General features: G+C 37.2%; 1 protein-coding gene across 1 annotated transcript; it reads right to left on the reverse strand.

The window, feature by feature from the left end:
• Positions 1-38: 38 nt before the first annotated feature.
• Positions 39-19750, reverse strand: LOC306849100 (uncharacterized protein; the record flags this gene model as incomplete). The annotated part of the gene is made up of 25 exons (XM_079383951.1): positions 39-2511; positions 2673-2791; positions 2999-3068; positions 3192-3277; positions 3638-3786; positions 3931-4021; positions 4369-4514; positions 4876-4960; positions 5371-5554; positions 5648-5760; positions 5907-5986; positions 6391-6435; positions 6567-6677; positions 6900-7029; positions 7144-7251; positions 7368-7517; positions 7675-7752; positions 8415-8546; positions 14777-14838; positions 15145-15213; positions 16620-16788; positions 16972-18701; positions 18919-19120; positions 19370-19515; positions 19627-19750. The coding sequence occupies 25 exons, from the start codon at positions 19748-19750 to the stop codon at positions 2370-2372; spliced, it is 4521 nt and encodes a 1506-aa protein (XP_079240077.1). The 3' UTR covers positions 39-2369.
• Positions 19751-20242: the final 492 nt, after the last annotated feature.

Consider the following 20242-nt stretch of genomic DNA (forward strand, 5'->3'; position numbering starts at 1 on the left):
AGCATATTAATTAAAAAAAGACAAGACAGATAAAACAAGGTTGGTGCAATTTATTTTTCTTCACTGATGTTAGTACAAGCACGGAATATGAAAGCTAGGTAAGCAGACTATATCAAATATCAAAAGATTAAAACATAACCAGTCTTGTCAATCATCAGTTCAGGAAACAGTCTAGATCTACATACATCATTAGCATATCATTTAGCACCAAAACACATCAAGGTTTTAAATGACCCATTCAACAGGACAAAAAACAAAAAAAAGGTATTAAGGGCAATTTCAAGGGTACAAATATATAGTATATTCTGTTCACAAAGAATTGAATAAAAATAATCAAGTGTGACATTAAAGATCACGGTCCTATGAGGCCTGCTGGTGTTGAAAAGACCTGAGGAAAGTTATTCTTTATAACACAATACTGCACCTCCAAATTACACATGGACCATCATTTTACAAGAATCACATGTAACACAGCACCAACACAGTTCTTAATTTCTAAAGCTTTGCTACAAGACATAGACATCCAAAAGGCATCAAGACATATGTAATCCAGTTACTAATATTTCACCAAAGCACACATACACCTCAAGCTGGCCCATGGCTCACTAAAACTGGTTTAATCGAGCTTAGTAGTTGGAATCAAGTTTTAGAAAACTACCAAAAGCTGAAGATCAGCTTTGATTTGGGTGACCACATATCCTCTTTTCTCCCCAGACATGTCATGCATGGGATTTCTAAATTACCTAAAATGGATTTGTTTTCCTATTGTTTTTATACTGAAGGTAATGACTGAAAAGAAATTTGACCAACAGCATGCAGGTATAGTACATAATCAATTGATAGAAATCCATGCCAGAATATGTCAGGGAAAAAAAGGATGTATAGACACACTAGCTTTGACCTGTGACAGTCTGAACCACAAATCACCATGATCCGCATAATGTTAAAAAAAGACACATGCTAAACAATTACGAAGAAAACATAGTATTTATACACACATTCTAAGCACCTAATTTCACGCTGACAGTGGACCACAATTGATAACGAAATGTATTCTGAGACATTTCAAAGGCAAGATATAATTTAGACACTTGTATTAGACAAAGTAGCCAAAATTATTCCCTTTAAAGTAGTATGAAGTCATGCCAGTTACAATCAGCTCACAATTTTTTTCTACATAAAAAAATAGCCTATCAGTTTGTAGGCACTTATTCAGAGTTTAAGCCCTTGATCACATCGCAGCATGTTCTACAAAAAGGCTTCAGTTAACTCTCACTTAGATATTATAGTATGCTAAATCCTCACCAAAAACCACACAAATTAATGCTGCAGTGACCACAGTTTCAGCCAACAGTTTAAAATCGGAAGTGCGTACAGGTAACAAATGGAGCGAAAAAAAAAAAAAAAAAAAAAAAAAAAAAAACTTAATCCTGACCTGAATTTGATGACCTGTTTCTTGTAAAATGATGATAGTGTGGACTAAAATGCTAGCTCAAGGCAAAAATCGTCTTAAAACTGCAAATAATAAAAAATGATCAAGATTACAATTTTAAAAAGTAATTAAAAAAATGGAAAAGCTTTGGAAGGCTACTGTCAACTCAAATCTATCATCAGCCCAAGGCTTTGAGTAAAATTTAATGGCAGACAACATTTGTGCTTCTAAATACATGGAGCACTACAAGATTGCATGTATTCCTATAAACAAAACGCAGTTTAATTGAAACCCAAGTCATCTACGGTGTATATTAACATTAATTTCAGTTAAATAGATGCTCCTAAATAAGAAAACATTTACATGTTGACTTAGTACAGTTGTCATGATGGCCAAACATCCTGTATTATAAAACAGCACCGTTGAATGATAATATTACCATCATTTAAAAAATTCTGAAATGCAATATTTAACAACAGGACGTTTATTGCTAAACACGGAAAAGATTTAATGTAAAAATGTGATATAAAAAGCTGACATGAGTTTAAAATTGATGAACTAAACCAAACTAATATTAACTTATTTATTAAATTATAAATAGGCATAAAGCGGCATTCCTCCAGAAAATGAACAAATCACAGAAAAGGTATTGGCACTGAGGTAGTGGGTGGAGTATCGTGTGGCTCTCTCCAGCATTAAAATCACTTTAAAAGTACACAAGTTAAAAATGACAGTACTTAAGATGTTCAAAATCCAATCCAAAAGTGGCTGTGCATTCCAAGGATAAATCATCAGGATAACATGCTTTCTGAACTTAAGAACAAATGCAACATTAAAATATTCTGTGAGGTCAGAATCTGCAGGAAAAAAAAATAAAAAATCTGAGAGACTTAATTTGGACCTCCAGTGCCAGTGCTGCCTGGATCAGACAGTTGCTTTACTCGCAAGCAAAGTAATCCTTCAGAGGGGCAAAGAGGTGTCGGATCACGGGAACGCTCCAGGACCGCCCAAGCAACTTCTGCCTCTGTCCTCGCCCCATATTATTCACATCTGTGTAATGCTTTGGAAACCCAAATATTCTGAGTGCAGAAAAAAAAAAAAAAAAAAAAAAAAAAAAAAGTCAGTCATTTTGTTTAGAGCTAAATTTTGCCGCTTTTTAAACAAACCTACTGACTTACTGTATGCAAACCTAATAAGGCAAATCTCTGAGTAAAATTCAGTTAATATAAATATATCTGACCTCTCCATTTCAGTGCACCAAAGATAGTCCTCTTTTCCATTCATGGTGACTGGCAGAGGCCCCATCTTCCCTTGTTTGATGGAGTTGGACTTGGTGGTGATAGTGCGAACTTTGTTGAACTGATGATACAGTAAAAAAAAGAAAATTGTTAAAAGAAATAAGATGTAATTGTTTTTAACATTCTACCATATAACTTAGTTGAGCCTAGATTCCTGGCACTCAAATGTATATTTTCTCGGACTGCTGTAAACTAAAACTACAAATGAAATGAATTTCATTCACAACATATCAACTTTTCTGTCAGAAGGTACAATAAACCTGTTTACCATTGCAGTTCGTCCGACCTCCAGGCAGTCCTGCAGTTCTACTTTATCAGTGAGTGAAGTCGCAAGTGGTCTATAAACACAAATTCACATTAATCTGTGCATACATCTATTACGGAACATGCATACATGTCCATGAAATTACACTTTATATTCACAGATATGTGTGATTGTTTGTGTGTCCCTGCATTTATACCGGTTCATTCCAGGTAAATTTCCCCAGAAGTAGCGAGCCCTGTGGGCTGGGCTTACTTTCACAGCATCAATCATCACAGGATTACACTGGAAACAGATAAATGCACGATAATTCATAACCATCTACAACAACGACAACAATAACATGCTCATGTGAGTAAGATGGGAACACCTTTGTATAAAGGTGCTTTCACATTTAGCATTGTTTGGCCATTTTTGGCAGGTGAAATCCAGCCATTTTAACAGGAATCCATGCAATTTGGAATATCTTGTGAGGGCAAAAGATTTTCCTATGCAAGGCTTGCATTGAGTTCAAGTTCAAACAATGTGTAATAACAACAATAAGTGACTTCTGTTCTGTGTGAGATGTGCTAATGTTTGCAAAATTTCTGCTAATGTGACAGCACCTCTAGCCTGGTGGGAAAAATAAAGAGAAAGACTTTTTACCTCCAGGAAACGACAGATATCAGCCTTGTCGTGGGCACTCATGGCTACAACATTCTCAAACAGCCAGAAAAAGGGGCGATCGTCATCCTCTCTCGGCCTCATCATGGTTAACATGCGGTAATATTCAAAGAACAGTCGACCAGTGCCCTCTGAAGGAACGCTGAAATATTACTTTTTGAAACTGCGTTACATAAATCTCTTCTAAAACTAAAGACCATGCTCAGATCTGCCTAAATCCTCCCAATTCTATTGAATAGGCAGCATAAAGTGCAAGAAAATTATAAATATCTTACCAAAAAGACCTTTTCTGGCTGGATTCACCATGGACAGGTCATTACATGGACTTCCACCAATCAAGAGGTCAAATGGCCCCCACTCAGCCAGCTACAAAATGGTATGACAAAGGGAAAGTTTAAAAATGTTATTTCAACAGTGACTTGCCCTGGTTCCCTGTTAAAAAAAACAGCTGGTTAGATATGTTTTGAAGCATGGCTGCTCCTGCTTAAGACCAGCACATGACCAGCTTAAACCAGCTCAAACCAGCAGCCATGCTTCAAAACATACCAGGATATGCTGTTTTTTTCAACAGAGTTCTTACAGATATGAGGAAGACTGTATATAAAGTAGCAATGTTTAGCCAATAAATCTAGTTAACTGTTAAAATCTGTATACTACTTGAAGAATGTATGTGAAGTAAATTAATATTTCTTGCGAAAAAGCTCTATACGTACATGTTTCCTTGTGATGGTGCGCACATCTTTCACATATTCAACCTGGCCCTCATGTTTGATCATCCCAACAGCAATGGAGTCTTCACAGATCTCAGAGGCAATGTAGCGCTCCAACTTAATGCCCAAGTCTTTTAAGACTAGATAGCCTACAAAAAAAACAAACAAAAAAGCATATGGAAGAATGGGGGGGGTTAACAAAAAACACCCAGGTATAATTCACTGCTTTTGCACAAACTTGCACAAACCAGGTAAATGAAGACAAAAATAATAAATGCCATTGTTTCAGTATTTCTTTTGATTCAAACTGATTTAAATTAATAGTTCTGCCAAAAATGTTAATTCTCTTATTTTTTCTCCCCTTCATCTTGTTCCATACCTGTATGACTGACTTTCTTTTGGAGAACACAAAAATTAATTATTGAAAACTATCCTGACATCATGAAACATTTAAAATTTTTGCGGGGTGGAAGTATTCCCTTTATATTAAAGCAAAACAATTGAGCATACCTGTTGCAATCCCATCAAACAGGGAGAGGACTCTGATTGGACGACGCTTATGAGCTGGAATAGAAGGATACACTCGGTGTGGCTCCTAAAATAAGGACAAAAACAGTGTTCTCCATAATAAAACATCATTCTGATTTTCCATACTTGCGTAATCAGCATCTTGTTATGATTTTTGAAGCATCATGTGACAGTTAACTGGAGTAATGGCTGATGAAAATACAGCTTTGACAAAGGTATTCAAACTGCATACATTCATTATTCAAACAGTAACATATTCAAACATAAAATGGTTATTTAAAAATGTAACAGTGTTATTTAACAATAATGTTGTTTTTACTGTATTTATAAGTAAATAAATGCAGCCTTGATCAGCAGAAGAGACTTCTTTCATAAAAAAATTAAGTCCTATTAAACCCAAACTTTTAAATGGTAGTGTATTTTTCTGAATATGACCAGGTACATACCTAACACAAGGAGTATAAGAATGACACTCACAAATTCAAAGGCACTGTTATTGGCAAAATACTCCTGGACACGAACACTCCAGTCAGGCCTGAGCTTGAGTGCGCCGTAGCACTTAGAGGGCAGGCAAATGTAACAGCTCCATGGGTCAACCTCCTTCAGCTTATCAAATGTCCCTGGTCCCACCAGCATATTCAAACAGTCTTTACAGAAACACCTAAACAGTGGGGGGGAAAAAGACTGTAAAACAAACTGTTATGATGCTTAACATCACATTAAGGTTTAAGTTTGCCTAAGTTGGAGTTCAAACCTGCAGCAGCTGGCATTTCCACAGAGAATGACCTCTTGTCCGGCGCAGCACACGGTGCAGTATGACTGATAGCCATCATCATCATACCTGTACAGTGTTTCTGTAAAGTTCTCCTACACAAATACAAAACATGCACATTAAAAAAAAAAAAAAAAAAAAAAAAAAAAAAAGACACTCTGGGCACCAAATAGGAAGTAGCATATTAATTTTATTTAGTGATTTTGCACTAAACAGATGAGACACAAAAATCAATTCACACCTTGCACTTAAAACAAAGGCTTCCCTTAAAAAGAGGATGGAAAATTTCAATGTTGGCAGTTCCACAGGACAGGCAGAAATCTGAGGAAAGAGAATAATTACCTTGTAATGAATTAAAATACATGACTGAGCAATGAGAATGTCCTTAAGGCAAAAATAAGCTGCTAAAAATAAAATTATCAACTGAAAGGTGCTATTTCATGTGGTGACAGCCATGAAAATATTGTCAGTGGCAAGTACAGTGTGACCAATGAATCTACATGCCATTTCCAATTTTTTTTTTCTACATTACTATTTTATTTCAATTGTTCAGAGCCAAGCATAACCATATTTCCACAATTTTACCATGACCTTTTATAATATTTTCCAGGCTGGGATATTCAGGCCACAATTTTAACATTTCCTAATATCTTCAGGTTTTCTGATTGGCCCAGCAGGAAAAAAACAGGAATTTCAAATATTGTTATGGATTTTAAGTGACTTACCTTCAATGTTTCTGCCTTTAACGGTTACCTCATTGACCATTTGATCTGAAAAAATGTATACATAGGGGTATGTTTTCTTACAAAAACAAAAGTAAAAACCTAAAACATCAATAATCTACAGTTCAGTGTTTTATGATCTTTAAGCTCTGGCCTTTACGCAGCTTAATGTATCTCACCTCTGGTGTAATCCTGAGCTGACTGTCTGTTCTTGTTGACATACTTCCTCTTGGCTGGAGGCTGATAATCAGACACAGAGGAATCCGACTCAGTTTTACTGGTAGAGCTGTCTGTGAAATAGAAAAGCAGAGGGCACTGTTGTTAATCAGTCCAGATCAAGATTTTATTTATTAAAGAGCTTTTGCTATTTTTGACATGTCTGTGTACAGACCTAATTTTCGGATCAATGTTAAGTCACTCTGGTACTCTCCGTTATTATGAACTTCAAAATTGCTGTCAATCACCAACTGTTTTTTTTAAATGACAGATATTTTTGTAGTTTTTTTACATACCTACGGGAGGCAAAAATCCATCAGGACCCATGGGCTGGAAGCCTCCATAAGCCCAATCAAGCATGGCCTTCACCTCTTCCCCTTTCCTCTCAGAGGGGGGGAAATTCTTCCCACAGCGTTCCGCTGCCAACTACACAAGGACACAACAATATAATGTAACGTTAAAATATGAATAAAATAAGAACTGGTCCTTGATTCCCAACCCAAGTTTTCAAAAGAACGGTCGAGTATCTTTTCACTGTACCTCTAGGATTTGGTAGATGGCATTCTTGTAGGTAGGCAGACCTTCATAGGATTTACTACAAAAGCACTTTGGAAATGCAGCGAAAGGCAGCAGTCCCTCTGTATGAATCTAAGATCAACAAGAGAAACATGTTTCAACATGAAACGGATCCTTTGAAGAATAAGGGGGAAAGTATCTCTCAGATGAGAATCAGGATAAAAAGAAAGCAAGTAAAAACTCCAAACCTCTGAAAACATGCCATCTCCAAACCACTCCACGCGCCTCATTGACACAGGAAGTGCCCTGCCTTTCCACGGCACCACCAGTCCAGGCCACCAAGAGAAGCCCTTTACTTTTCCCCACACAAGCTCTCCAATGGCATAACCTTTTCCATCCTGCACAGAGAGAGACAGACACTCAATACTACATGCTATGTTCATAACATGGATGCATTGGATGTCCTAGATTAGTGAAACAAACAAGCAAACATACACAAACGGTCAGGTTTGCAGTGAGATCAAAGAGAGGTTCTGAAAAACGTTTAAGACTTACGTGGTACGCTTGTTCTCTCCTTCCAGATCTGGGGCTTGGTGTTGAATTGGATGCAGATGAACGAGCATTGTTCTTAACCTACATTAGTGAGAAACAAACATATGCAAAGGAAGAATTCAAAATCTAAAGTGAATGCTTTTGAATTAGACAGTAAGCATTTCATGTGGAAAGCACACACACAACACAATTTTAATGAAGTCTCCTGCTGCTCTGTCTTTGCTAGCTTTCACAATGCTAATTACTGAGAAAGACTTGTTGAAGCTTAAAGTAATTAACTTCATTCATTTGTAAACACTACCACAAAAAAAAATTTGTTTTCTTTTACACACAAGCATTTTTATCATGTATGTTAGTGTATCAGTACAGCATGCATGATATGGCAAACAATAAATCTTTATTTATTTGTAAAGCACTTTTCACAATACATATTGGTCTAAAGTAGCATAATAAAAAAAACACCATGGAGAAGCAGATGCAGAATGTTAGCAATGCAATTACAGAGGAAAAACAGACATGGACACATAGCTACAGGAGGAACATCACATGAAAATGAAGACTCCAAAGACTAATCTATCATCCGGAAAGGAAACCACAGGACTCATGCACAAATCGGCATCCATCGCTTATGAAAACAGCTCAATGTAATACAGAGAGCGTGAAAGGGACAAAAATGAGGCAGACCCTCTACACCTGCGATAAGCCAGACAGAGCACTGAATCTTGACCTGGACAGGTACATACCACCTCTGGTTTGCTGTCCTTGTCTGGGTTCACCGGTTTGCTCCAGGTGCCTGTACCAGCCTGAAAGACTGTGCGTTCCTGTGGTTTCTGCCGTAAGCTGCTCTCCCAACCATATATTCCCCTAACGGAGCCCTATAGACCCATACATATGCACACAAATTACACACGTACGCTGTCACTCAGGTCACATGACTCCTACATTGAAGTAATCAGTATCAGGGTGCCAAATTGCAGATATGTAGAAAAGGAAAGGAAGATGTTAAATCAAGAGAGGTTAGTGTGATGATATGGTTGGTTTGTGTGTGTGTGTGTGCCAGTGATTTTTTTTTCCTGTGAAAACTAGTTGATCTAATCAGTCTTAGTTTGCTTTATCATCTCAATACAATGTGAAATCGTATTCAGTAAAGGTATTCATTGCCAAAAGCCTGACCTTTAGACTATAATTAGTTAGACTGATTTGTTGACCAGACCAGATTATCAGTATTGCCAATAACCATTAGATACTTTTATTCAGCGAGAGCACATTAAATATATCAAAAATGAAGATTTGCTACAAGAAATTTCTATTTGAAATAAGTTAAGGCTTTCTATCAAAGACTCTTGAAAAGATTTATCACAAAAACAAAGCAGCACATCTGTTTTCACTATTAATATTAATAAGAAGAAATGTTTCTTTAGCACTAAATCAGCATATTAGAATGGTAGGGATGGAATGATACATGTATTCGTACTGAACCGTCACGGTACGGACTTCTCGGGTTTGGTGCATGAGGCCTTACAACGAATACAGGCAATTCACCCCCCAGTCCAGAAGGGGGCGCCTCAAGTAATGCAACACTGTTTAATAACCGCCAGCAGAAGAACAGCAAATGCCATGAGTTGCGCACTTGAAAACAAAACCCCCAGACAGTGACCATGTGCTGATTCTGAATGTGTCTCTCAAAAAGACTGACAAAGTATACTTTAAAGGCTTGCGCACTCAACTGTTTGCGAAATGGAGATTTGTGCTCGTGTATCCTTCCTCTCTCATTCGGCACAAATCCAAATATTCCATAATATTTCCATATTTGCGATGTAAAGTGTAAATGCTGAACTATTATTTATTATGTAAATTATAGGCTTTACTTCAGTCGCGTTCCAACGGTGACACAGAGGCGGGCGCGCTGATGTTTGGTTCACTGTATTTTATTTTGATTAAGTACCAACTGTGCTGTCAAGTTAGCAATGCTGGAACTGATGTGTTTTTGTGTGTGCGCTCCGGCGCGATCACTTCAACTGTTTCCTTATATCAGCAGAATCAACTTTAAACACTTGTTGTCTTATTAATAATGCATCACTGTAAAATGTCTAATTTTATTTGTGTACACTCACAATGAAAACAAACATTGTGCTTTTTTAAAATGAAGAAAACAAATAGGATGTTGCTTTCTGCCATTTGAGTTTCCTTACTGTGAACAAATTAAGCGTCACAAAAAATTTACTGAAACTCAGCATATATATATATATATATATATATATATATATATATATATATTAGGGGTGTGCAGCGGAGCCATTATTTGTATCTGTGACAATCTCAAAATTATTTTTATCTGTATTCGGATGGATCCGGAAGTGGGCGTGGCTTAAACTGGAAGTCCGTCAAATTACGTGAAAATACCATTTTAAATGCAAATCTGTTCGATTCGTAGTTTTCATTTAACAAATATGCCTTGTATAACTAAAGAAATTATTATTTTTATTATAATTATAACTTTGCAAATATTTTCAGTTTAAAACTACAGAAAATGTTGATCAAAAAATAAAAATAACTTTATTCTCCTTGTTTTCCAGTGAAACTGTATACAAATTTGTCAAGAGACAAGCATCCACAATCTTAAATAAGAGCACTAGTAGAAAAAAAATAAATGGAAAGAAAGTTGTTCAGTACTCATAGCAGAATGACAATAAAGCTTGCTTGAACTTGAAGTAACTTGGAGATCATGTATTGCTGGAGTCTGTGATCATTTACGAGTATTTTATCAACAGAGCGCAACAAATCATTTGGACCCTCCAAAAGCCTTGATCAAACCTCGCTTTTCTTCGTCTTGTATAATTAAATGTAATGCCATTCACAAAAAAAAGGCTAATGTAATGCGTTTTTACATTTGGATTTCGAAAAGGTTTGAAGTTAGGACCGTTTTTAGGATATTTTTGCGAGTTAGTTGATATAATATAGTTTACACTCATTCACTTTACACATCCAGGGCCATAGCCAGCTATGAGGTCCAGACCTCCGTAAATGTTTCATGTTCAAAAATAAAATTTGAAAACCTATGAAAAATTATTTAAAATCATGTCGCTGAATAAATTCATGTGGCTGACTCGCAGTAGCTGAGTGAACGAGCTTGGCGCAAATGCCGTCTCCACTCCGCTCCGCCAAGTTGCCAGATCTAGTTATTAGCGTCGCTGGACTTGTTTTAATACTAAATGTAACAGAGTTAATAAAGTAATTAGGGCATTAATAAACTGGAGGGTTGAAGGTTGAGATTAGAGATTCTGTATCCTACATGTGATTGCGTCTGCCGAATATTTTTTTCTGTTATTCGGATGAATTCGTTATTCGTTTTGAAGCCATTATCCGTGCCTTTCCAAATAGGGTATTCGGCTTCGGGCACATCCCTAATATATATATATATATATACATAGTGGTGTGAAAAATTGTTGGTAAACACAACATGCAGTTTTTAAATGAAGGTTTTTTTTTTTTTATGAAGGGAAAACAAAACCCAAACCCACATGGCCCTGTGTGAAAAAGTGCCCCCCCCTCAAAACATAACTGTGGTTTATCACACCTGAGTTCAGTTTCTCTAGCCACACCCAGGCCTGATTACTGCCACACCTGTTCGCAATCAAGAAATCACTTAAATAGGACCTGCCTGACAAAGAGAAGTAGACCAAAACATCCTCAAAAGCTACACAGCATGTTGAGATCCAAAGAAATTCAGGAACAAGTGCGAAAGAAAGTAATTGAGATCTATCAGTCTGGAAAAGGTTATAAGGCCATTTCTAAAGCTTTGGGACTCCAGCGAACCACAGTGAGAGCCATTATCCACAAATGGCGAAAACATGGAACAGTGGTGAACCTTCCCAGGAGTGGCCGGCCGACCAAAATTACCCCAAGAGCGCAGAGATGACACATCCAATAGGTCACAAAAGACCCCACAACAACATCTAACGAACTGCAGGCCTCACTTGCCTCAGTTAAGGTCAGTGTTCATGACTCCACCATAAGAAAGAGGCTGGGCAAAAATGGCCTGCATGGCAGAGTTCCAAGACGAAAACTGCTGCTGAGCAGAAAGAACATAAAGGCTTGTCTCAGTTTTGCCAGAAAACATCTTGATGATCCCCACGACTTTTGGGAAAATACTCTGTGGACTGATGAGACAAAAGTTGAACTTTTTTGGAAGGTGTGTGTCCCATTAGATCTGGCAATAAAAGTAACACAGCATTTCATAAAAAGAACATAATACCAACAGTAAAATATGGTGGTGGTACTGTGATGGTCTGGGGCCGTTTTGCTGCTTCAGGACCTGGAAGACTTGCTGTGATAAATGGAACCATGAATTCAGCTGTCTACCAAAAAATCCTGAAGGACAATGTCCGGGCATCTGTTCGTGACCTCAAGCTGAAGCAAACTTGGGTTCCTGAATCCTATTGAGATGCTGTGGCATGACCTTAAAAAGGCGGTTCATGCTCAAACCCTCCAATGTGGCTGAATTTCAACAATTCTGCCAAGATGAGTGGGCCAAAATTCCTCCACAGCGCTGTAAGAGAGTCATTGCAAGTTATCGCAAACACTTGATTGCAGTTGCTGCTAAGGGTGGCCCAACCAGTTATTAGGTTTAGGGGGCAAGCACTTTTTCACACAGGGCCATGTGGGTTTGGATTTTGTTTCCCCTTCATAATAAAAAACTTCATTCAAAAACTGTTGCGTTTACTTGTTATCTTTGATTAATATTTAAATTAGTTTGATCTGAAACATTAAAGTGTGACGTGCAAAAAAATAAATCAGGAAGGGGGCCAACACTTTTTCACACCACTGTGTGTGTGTGTGTATATATATATATATATATATATATATATATATATATATATATAAAGGACGCAAACACATGGGTGAAAAAGATGACAAAGACCCCACCCCCCTCAAAAAACAAAACTTTTTTTTTATAGTTATTTTTTTTTTTATACGTTATTATGCACTTTTTTTTATACGTTATTTTAAAGCCTTTATTTTTTAACTCTACAATTCTGCTGTAAAATTCACTTTAAAGATTCACTTTTCATTCATGGAGATGACATGAAAAAATGTGCCAAAAATCTTGGAGGAAAACAAAGACTTTTAAGATGACAATTACATGAATTTACCATTATATCCAGTATATAGCAGCAGACAATCACTCATTAGCTCAGTTGCCATTTCCACTCCCTAGTTTTGACTTCTTGCTTTTGGATTTATTATAAAATTACTATTATAACAAATTTTAGTACTGTACTTTAGTATAGCAAGTACAATTTAATAATAGTGCATTACATATTTTGAAATATTTTTAGATTTAATTTAAAATCTTAAAAAGCACGCACCAAAAAGAGTGTTTTAAGTTATCTTTAACTATCCTTAATATATTCAGCCAACACAGACTTGTTACTGCTGTAGTTATGTTACTCAGCATTACTTCATGCACAGGTCGGTTTTTCACATCAGTCTGTCAGATAGTTTGTTCTGTCAGTTGCTACAGTTATCACTGTCAATCATAGCAATTGTGACCGACCCACATATAGTTTGGGTCACAAATTAAATTATTTGTACATATTTCATTTTTATTTATGTTTAATTCTATTTATATTGAAGTTTTATTTCAATTACTTAAAAGTATTATAACGAGTTTAAACTCAACAGTTCAGCTGCATTTTCTGAATTCTGGGTGTCAGTTGAGAGAGTTGATTTACCGTGACGACTGCAGCACATCCTCAGGCAACAAAGAGGACCGTGAAAGCAACCACTAACTCTTGTCTCTCTCATTTACTAAGGTTAGTTAAATTAATGAAATGTCATATCAAACTGTAATATACATTCCTTAATGTACAAAGAACATGTTTCAACTGATTTTTTTTAAGATGCTTGTCACACAGAAGTTTTCCATGTATTCACCGGAGTAATTTGTGTACAACTACTTACCAGAGTTGTTTAACAGAGACACTAATTCAGCTAGTTTTGTATAAGAATTAGAGCATTTCTCTACATATGGTTAAGTTTTTATTTCGATATTTGTTTATTCATTTATTTATTGCGATTTGATTTAAGTATCAGTGCATATTATTTTTTCCAACATGTTTATGAATCACTTTGTGATTCAAAGTGTCTTACTGACTCTGAAATACAAATATGTGTATTAAAAGACAACAAAGAGTACAGTGAAAGCAACCACTAACTCTTGTCTCTCTCATTTACTACTAAGCTGATTACTGCTTACAGTCTTCCTGACTGCCCGGGACCTGTAACACAATGACTGGCGCAACAATTTAGTGGATTCACACCCATAATTTTTTACACTCGCGTTTGTCACTACTGAAACTGTATACGTGGATGTTCAGTCCTATATGTTCAGATCAATGACTAACTACACAATCAGTCTCTTATTTACACCGTGTGCATGCTTTTCTCTCTCACCCTTTCTAATAAGTAGATCTGCGAGCGTGTAGAACTCTACTTGCGAAAACAAAAATGAGCTCAGAGCCGATTCTGACTAACTTACAGAAAACACCTCTGAATGGCCATTGCTTTCAACAGAGATGCCTGTGATTGGCTACAATACTCAACACTGCAAAAGCACGTTGTAAATAAACGTGTGGTTCTGAAATTCGAAGCCAAAGCACACACACAAAAACACTCAGAAGCAATTTAAAAGCGGTTGACTATAAGCGGGTATATAATTAAATTGGTACTAATGGTACCAGAAGATTTCATTTATTTTGAACAGACAGTATAGTACAAATTAATTCGTACTATACTGTCTGTTCAAAATAAATGAAAAGAAACCTAGCACAGTAGATTTGTTGTTCTTTTTCCTGTTGTACCAAAATCGTATCGAACCATGACCCCCAAACCGTGACATCTGTGTACCATTCCACCCCATTAGAATGAGATATATATAGATATAAATAAATTAAACACTAAATATATATATAGTTGTATTAGTATATAAACATTTTTATTGGCATTTTAACAGTCACCCCATTCTGAGTATCTATTGACACACAACAATGAATTCCTTGGTTAAAAACAAATCTAAAAACAGTTGTTTTCCAGCTTTTATTACCTCGTGTGTCGTGCTACTACTCCAGATATCATCATCGGCTCCATCTTTCCTTAAGTCCATTTCTGTAGGGAAATAACATGTTTTAAATAGTTAAATTGAACAATCAAGTATGAATTTATCTATTTTGAGGTGTAGAAACAAAGAGCACAGATAGCAACAATTAACATTACTTTGAGCCCAGACAAACAGAGAATTTACATTTGTAATTTCAATGCAATGGATCAACTTTCTTGAGCATTTAGGGTGGAAGCAAAGGAAGAAAGTTCAGACCAACAGACATTTGCCACCAGAAGCAATTGAGATCATAAAGCATTATTCTGCAGCTGCTCTAGAACCTCTTAAACTCGTCTTAAGCATTTCATTCACACCTCTCTGACTGGTGATCTTCTCCAGACGCACCACACACGGCTTCACTGTGTCTGAGTGTTGAACCATCTCTGGAAAACAGCACATTGATTGTTTACATCAATCTAACCAGCCTCTGCTGGATCTGACTGGATTAACTTAATCTGCACTATACAGCTATGCAAAAAGTTAATATAGATTACAATTTGATAATTTGATTGTTCTTACTATGTAAAGTATATGGCAGCACTAAATTAATCCATGACAATTAATTTGGGAAAGTAATATAGTATTATGAGGAGAACCCTTTAGCACCCATGTAAATAACGTGCAAGCCAGAAGATGTTTCTACATCTTCATATACTTTAATCCAGATATTAGTCTTACAGAGCTAGACATCTGGCAGTCGGCATCACTTTACAGCTTTTTCTGGCAAAGATACTCCCACACAGGCACTTTGCATAAGCAATATATCAAATCACCAATACACCCAGAAATTATGAAAATATTGAAGCCTCTTATAGTCTGGGCAGTGACCAATGAGCTGCTTCTCACAATGAAAAAAGGGAAAGTCACTGTCAGCCTGCTCTGACATGATTTGATCTGATTTAGTCTCGCGTAGCCAGACCTTCAGACTGACTGCTGAAGGTCTGGAATAGATGGCAGCTTTCATTGGCCAAGGCCCGCCCATGATGCCGTTTGACCGACATGTCAATCAACCGATCACAGTTAGTTTCGTTCAGCGTCACGTTTTGGGGCGTGGAAATGTTGCCACAATAACAGACACCAGTAAAACCCTCGGGCGTATTTTAAAGATTTTTGCCGCGAACTTTAAACATTTCACATACTTTTGAAAATCCAGCGTTTAGTTGATCCTGATAAGTGCTCGTCGTCACAGTTGTAAACTCGATGGCTTTCTTCTTTCGTGAGGGGGTTTGGCATCACGGCATATTTGTTTCCAGGCGGAACGTTAAAGAACGTGACACACGACTCCTGGAAATCTTGTATAATTCAACCAATCCGACGACGACTTCGACACTCCTGAAGTGTTTCCAGATAAGTGTGCCATATGCATCAGACGTTTAGACGGTTGGCGTGACATCTGAGGCTGAGACTAGATCTGATCCAAACTTTTTCCTCAGCAATGCAACTTTGAATATCATTGAAACTGAATGCCATTAACCTCGCAAAGCCCAATTAGTCAAAGTTTTTAGTTTTTCCTCACATGCTCATTGTAGCAGCCCTTTCCTTGAAAGCACAATTTGGCGTTCAAATGGACTAATAAAATTTTGTGTCCAAAGTTCCACAAGTTACATATTTATTAGAGGGTCTGTGAGCATTTTTCTGCTGTGTAGGTTGATGTTTTTTCAGGTTTGCTATTGGAGGCTGAGGATATATGTCATTGTCAATGTAAATCGTTTTGGTGCAAATATTTTACCAGTGATTGCTGCTGCCATTTTTAATGTAAAAAAGCAAGCAGGCCTTTAGGATAACTTACCTGATGTTCTACCTCTGTTTTTTTTCATTTGCCCATTTCTGATAGGTGAAATCTTGACTTCAGTGTGGTCTAAAGAGGAGTCATCATTGGAATCCAGCTCTTTTGTCAAATCTGTATCACTTTCCTCTGAACTATCATCCCAATGAGCAACATCCCCATTTTCAACAGCCTGTGAGCAAGTAAACCCATTTTAAACACATAATATTAATTTAGATAGATAGATAGATAGATAGATAGATAGATAGATAGATAGATAGATAGATAGATAGATAGATAGATAGATAGATAGATAGATAGATAGATAGATAGATAGATAGATAGATAGATAGATAGATAGATAGATAGATAGTACCTGTGCAAATATCTTTTCTGCTTCAAGAGAAGGACAGGGCAAAACCAAAAAACAGAGGACAAGTCTCTTGAAGATGGATTCTGGTGGAAAAGTCTTGAGCACATTACACCAGTATTGCTCTAGAGTAAGGGTTGAAGATGTGTCTTCTTCATCCTCTACAAGCTGGTACTCCAAGAACTCATCCGTGAGTTTAGCAGAATCCTCAGGTTTGGAGCAGATGCCAAATTGTACAGCAAGGTCAACTATACTCTTTCCTGTGACCTTCAATCTTCCTGCTGGGCTGAGGAGCTGTGAAATACCCCTCAGGACACTATCGCTCAGAGGTAGACTGTCAGCGATGGAGGTCGTAAGAGTTTTGTAGAAAGCTAAACACTCATCATGAAACGCATTAATGGAATCTGCTAGCTCTTCTTCTCTGGCAGAGATGAAGTCTTCTACCACACCACCCAGACTAAGCTCAGTAGCAGGAAGGCAGAATGTTGAGTTCTCCATGATGGCTGGGTCTCGTTCCTTCAGGTAGCGTATGACCGCTTGAGGGCGAAGAAAGCTGGAGGCATACGAACGTAGGAGTCCACTTGCTTCTCGAAGAATCTGGACAAGATCGGCACGAACAGAGCCTTTGCTTTGTTGCAGGTGCTGCTCAAAGGCACGGAGTGGTCCAAGAGCATGATCCAGAAACATCAAGGTGACCCTAATTTTAGGATTCTCCAACTGTGAACAAATTTGCTTAGTTTTATCATTATTTTCATCGCAGGAAGTGAAGTATGATACCAAATTACTCCACATTTCAAGCATCCTTTGAATGAGCACACAAAACTCCTCACAACTGTGTGAGAGGGGAACGCTGGTGTCTTTTAGTCTTGCAATGCCTGCAAACAGCATCTTGAGGTTGTCGTTGCTGGTGGAACAAGTTGAGAAGTGTTCATAAATGTTGGCAATAAGTTCTTGAACCTGACTGGAGTGAGGTTGTAGGCCAGCACTGCAGGCAGAGTCTGGTACGCTGTAAAGTCCTCCAAGATCAATCACCTGTGGGTTGAGCTCCTGAATCTGCGACACAACACTTCCTGAGGTCTGTTCCTGGTCGTTAACGTAGAAAGCTACCATGTTGCCAGGAGGAAGCTCAAACTTTTGGAGGACACCGAGTAAACATCCAGATACAGAGCTACCATCTTCAGCCTGAAAGACATCAAGGAGACGGATACAATACCTTGCTCGCTTTTCCTCAAAAAAGCCCACTAGCACCACATGGCAGAAGGTCCTTTCTCTGCTTTCTGCATCAAGCGGCACCTGCCCATATATGTAGATACAGTACGTATTCATCTTACAAGCAGAAACAATATCATTTGGATAATTTAGGCCGAGGATGTAGTTTGCAGTACGTTGGGAGACCTTGTTGATCCTTGAGGGTAAACTGGAGAGGCAATGGTTTTGAATGAAAACAAGCATGGTTTCACTACAGGAAATAGAGTTTTCAATCTTTTTTCTGCCAGATGAATTTAATCCTCCCATCTCACGCTTCATATGCTTCTGAGTCTGCTGGTGTCGCTTCAGATCGAAAAAACCTGCGTGTAGAATGATATTGTAGTCACACAAAGTGCAGTAAGCACAGTTGTCTCCCATATGGCTGGCTCTGATCCACTTGAAGGTTCTTTCCCATTTAGAATCGTAAGTCAAAGGTCGTCTCCTTCCATTCAATTCCATGTCTTTGTCAGACTCGTCTCTTACTCTGCCTGTATAAAATGGAGTTACATCAGTGTGGTGATGAAATATTATATTTATCTCAATGATGAACTGATTTTCCAGTACTATTGATGTATATGGGCATATTTTAACATTTTCCATGATTGTGGGGAAAATGAATCAAATAAAAGTCAAAATCACCATACTAAAAAAACAAAAAAAAACCAACAAAAAAAAACAACTGAATGGACAATAATGTAGGCTCACCAGATTCACGTGGATTTTTCCAGGATCTTGGAGGAGATTTAACAGGTTCATCTACCTTTACAATATCCTGACCATTACGAGCTTCAACTGGGTTGTACTCTCTCCCTTGCCTCTCATTGGCAAAGAAAAATTTCCTGAACCATTTCAGAAAGGTGAAATTGGGTCTAAATTTTCCTGTGAGAAGCTGCATCACAGGGATTGGCTGAAAGAGGCATCAAAAATTGAGAAAAAAAAAAAAGTACTGTGAAGAGTTTGACAGATAAACTTCTCAAATTATACAAGTTTCACATTTAAATATCTAGCATGTAGTGTCTGTAGCACTTGCTGGACTAAACAGAATAACAACATCCTAATAAATATAACCAAACTTACACATATCAACTTCAACATTTATATTTTTATATGCAGGAGGATTCATGAGATTAAAAAATTATATTAAGGTTAATCTGACCTCTTTTATGCCTGATTTTTGGAAAGCTGTCTGCAGAAGACTGTAGTTCTGTTTAAAATCAGACCTCTTTTGGGACTCAAACTTTACTTTGCTCATGTCGATGGACCCTGGGAAGAGCAAGTCCATAAGCTGGCAAAAACATGCACCTTTAAAAAAAAAAATTAAAAGAAACAGAAAAGGAAAAAGAAACAATTGTGTAAATTCAGTTTGAAACTGTTGGCAATGTGTAGATTAACAAAATAAAATTTAAACAGTACCTGAACGACATTGCTCCACTTGAGTAAAATTAGTCTGTAATGTTTCATTGATCCAGAACAAAACTTCATAGCGACTGCACTTGTCATCAGGGTTATTGGAGTCAAGACTAACATTCATAGCCATTTTATGCTTTCATAAGAAAAAAAAAATAATGCATGGGAGACAGCAAGTAGAAGCAATAAATCATAACCAAAGATAATTACATTGTACATTTGAAAACACACACAAAAACAGTAAACCAGTTACTAGGGAACTTTGCACACATACATATATTTATGTTACTAAATTACTCTTTTAATTAATTTAAATTACTCTTAGATTTATGAAACGAAGTTAATCTCAGAAGCATATGAATTATATCATGTAAAGTTGCATGTGAGATACCTTTAAGAGGTTAATCAAAAAGGAATAATGTTTAATAAATATTTTGTATTCTGAAGTCTGCTAAACCTAATCTGGTTCATGTTGGACTTCCTCAAAACTAAAAAGACTACAGCCTCTCTATTGCGTCAGTGTGCAGAGAAAAAAATAATAAAAAAAACTACTGCCCGGTTCACGTAAATCTCGCGGGGTAATTTTTGCCGCGAATACTGCACGCTTAAAAGTAGCTTTCAG

The sequence above is a fragment of the Barbus barbus genome (assembly GCF_936440315.1).
Source record: "Barbus barbus genome assembly, chromosome: 29".
Classification (NCBI taxonomy): Eukaryota; Metazoa; Chordata; class Actinopteri; order Cypriniformes; family Cyprinidae; genus Barbus; species Barbus barbus.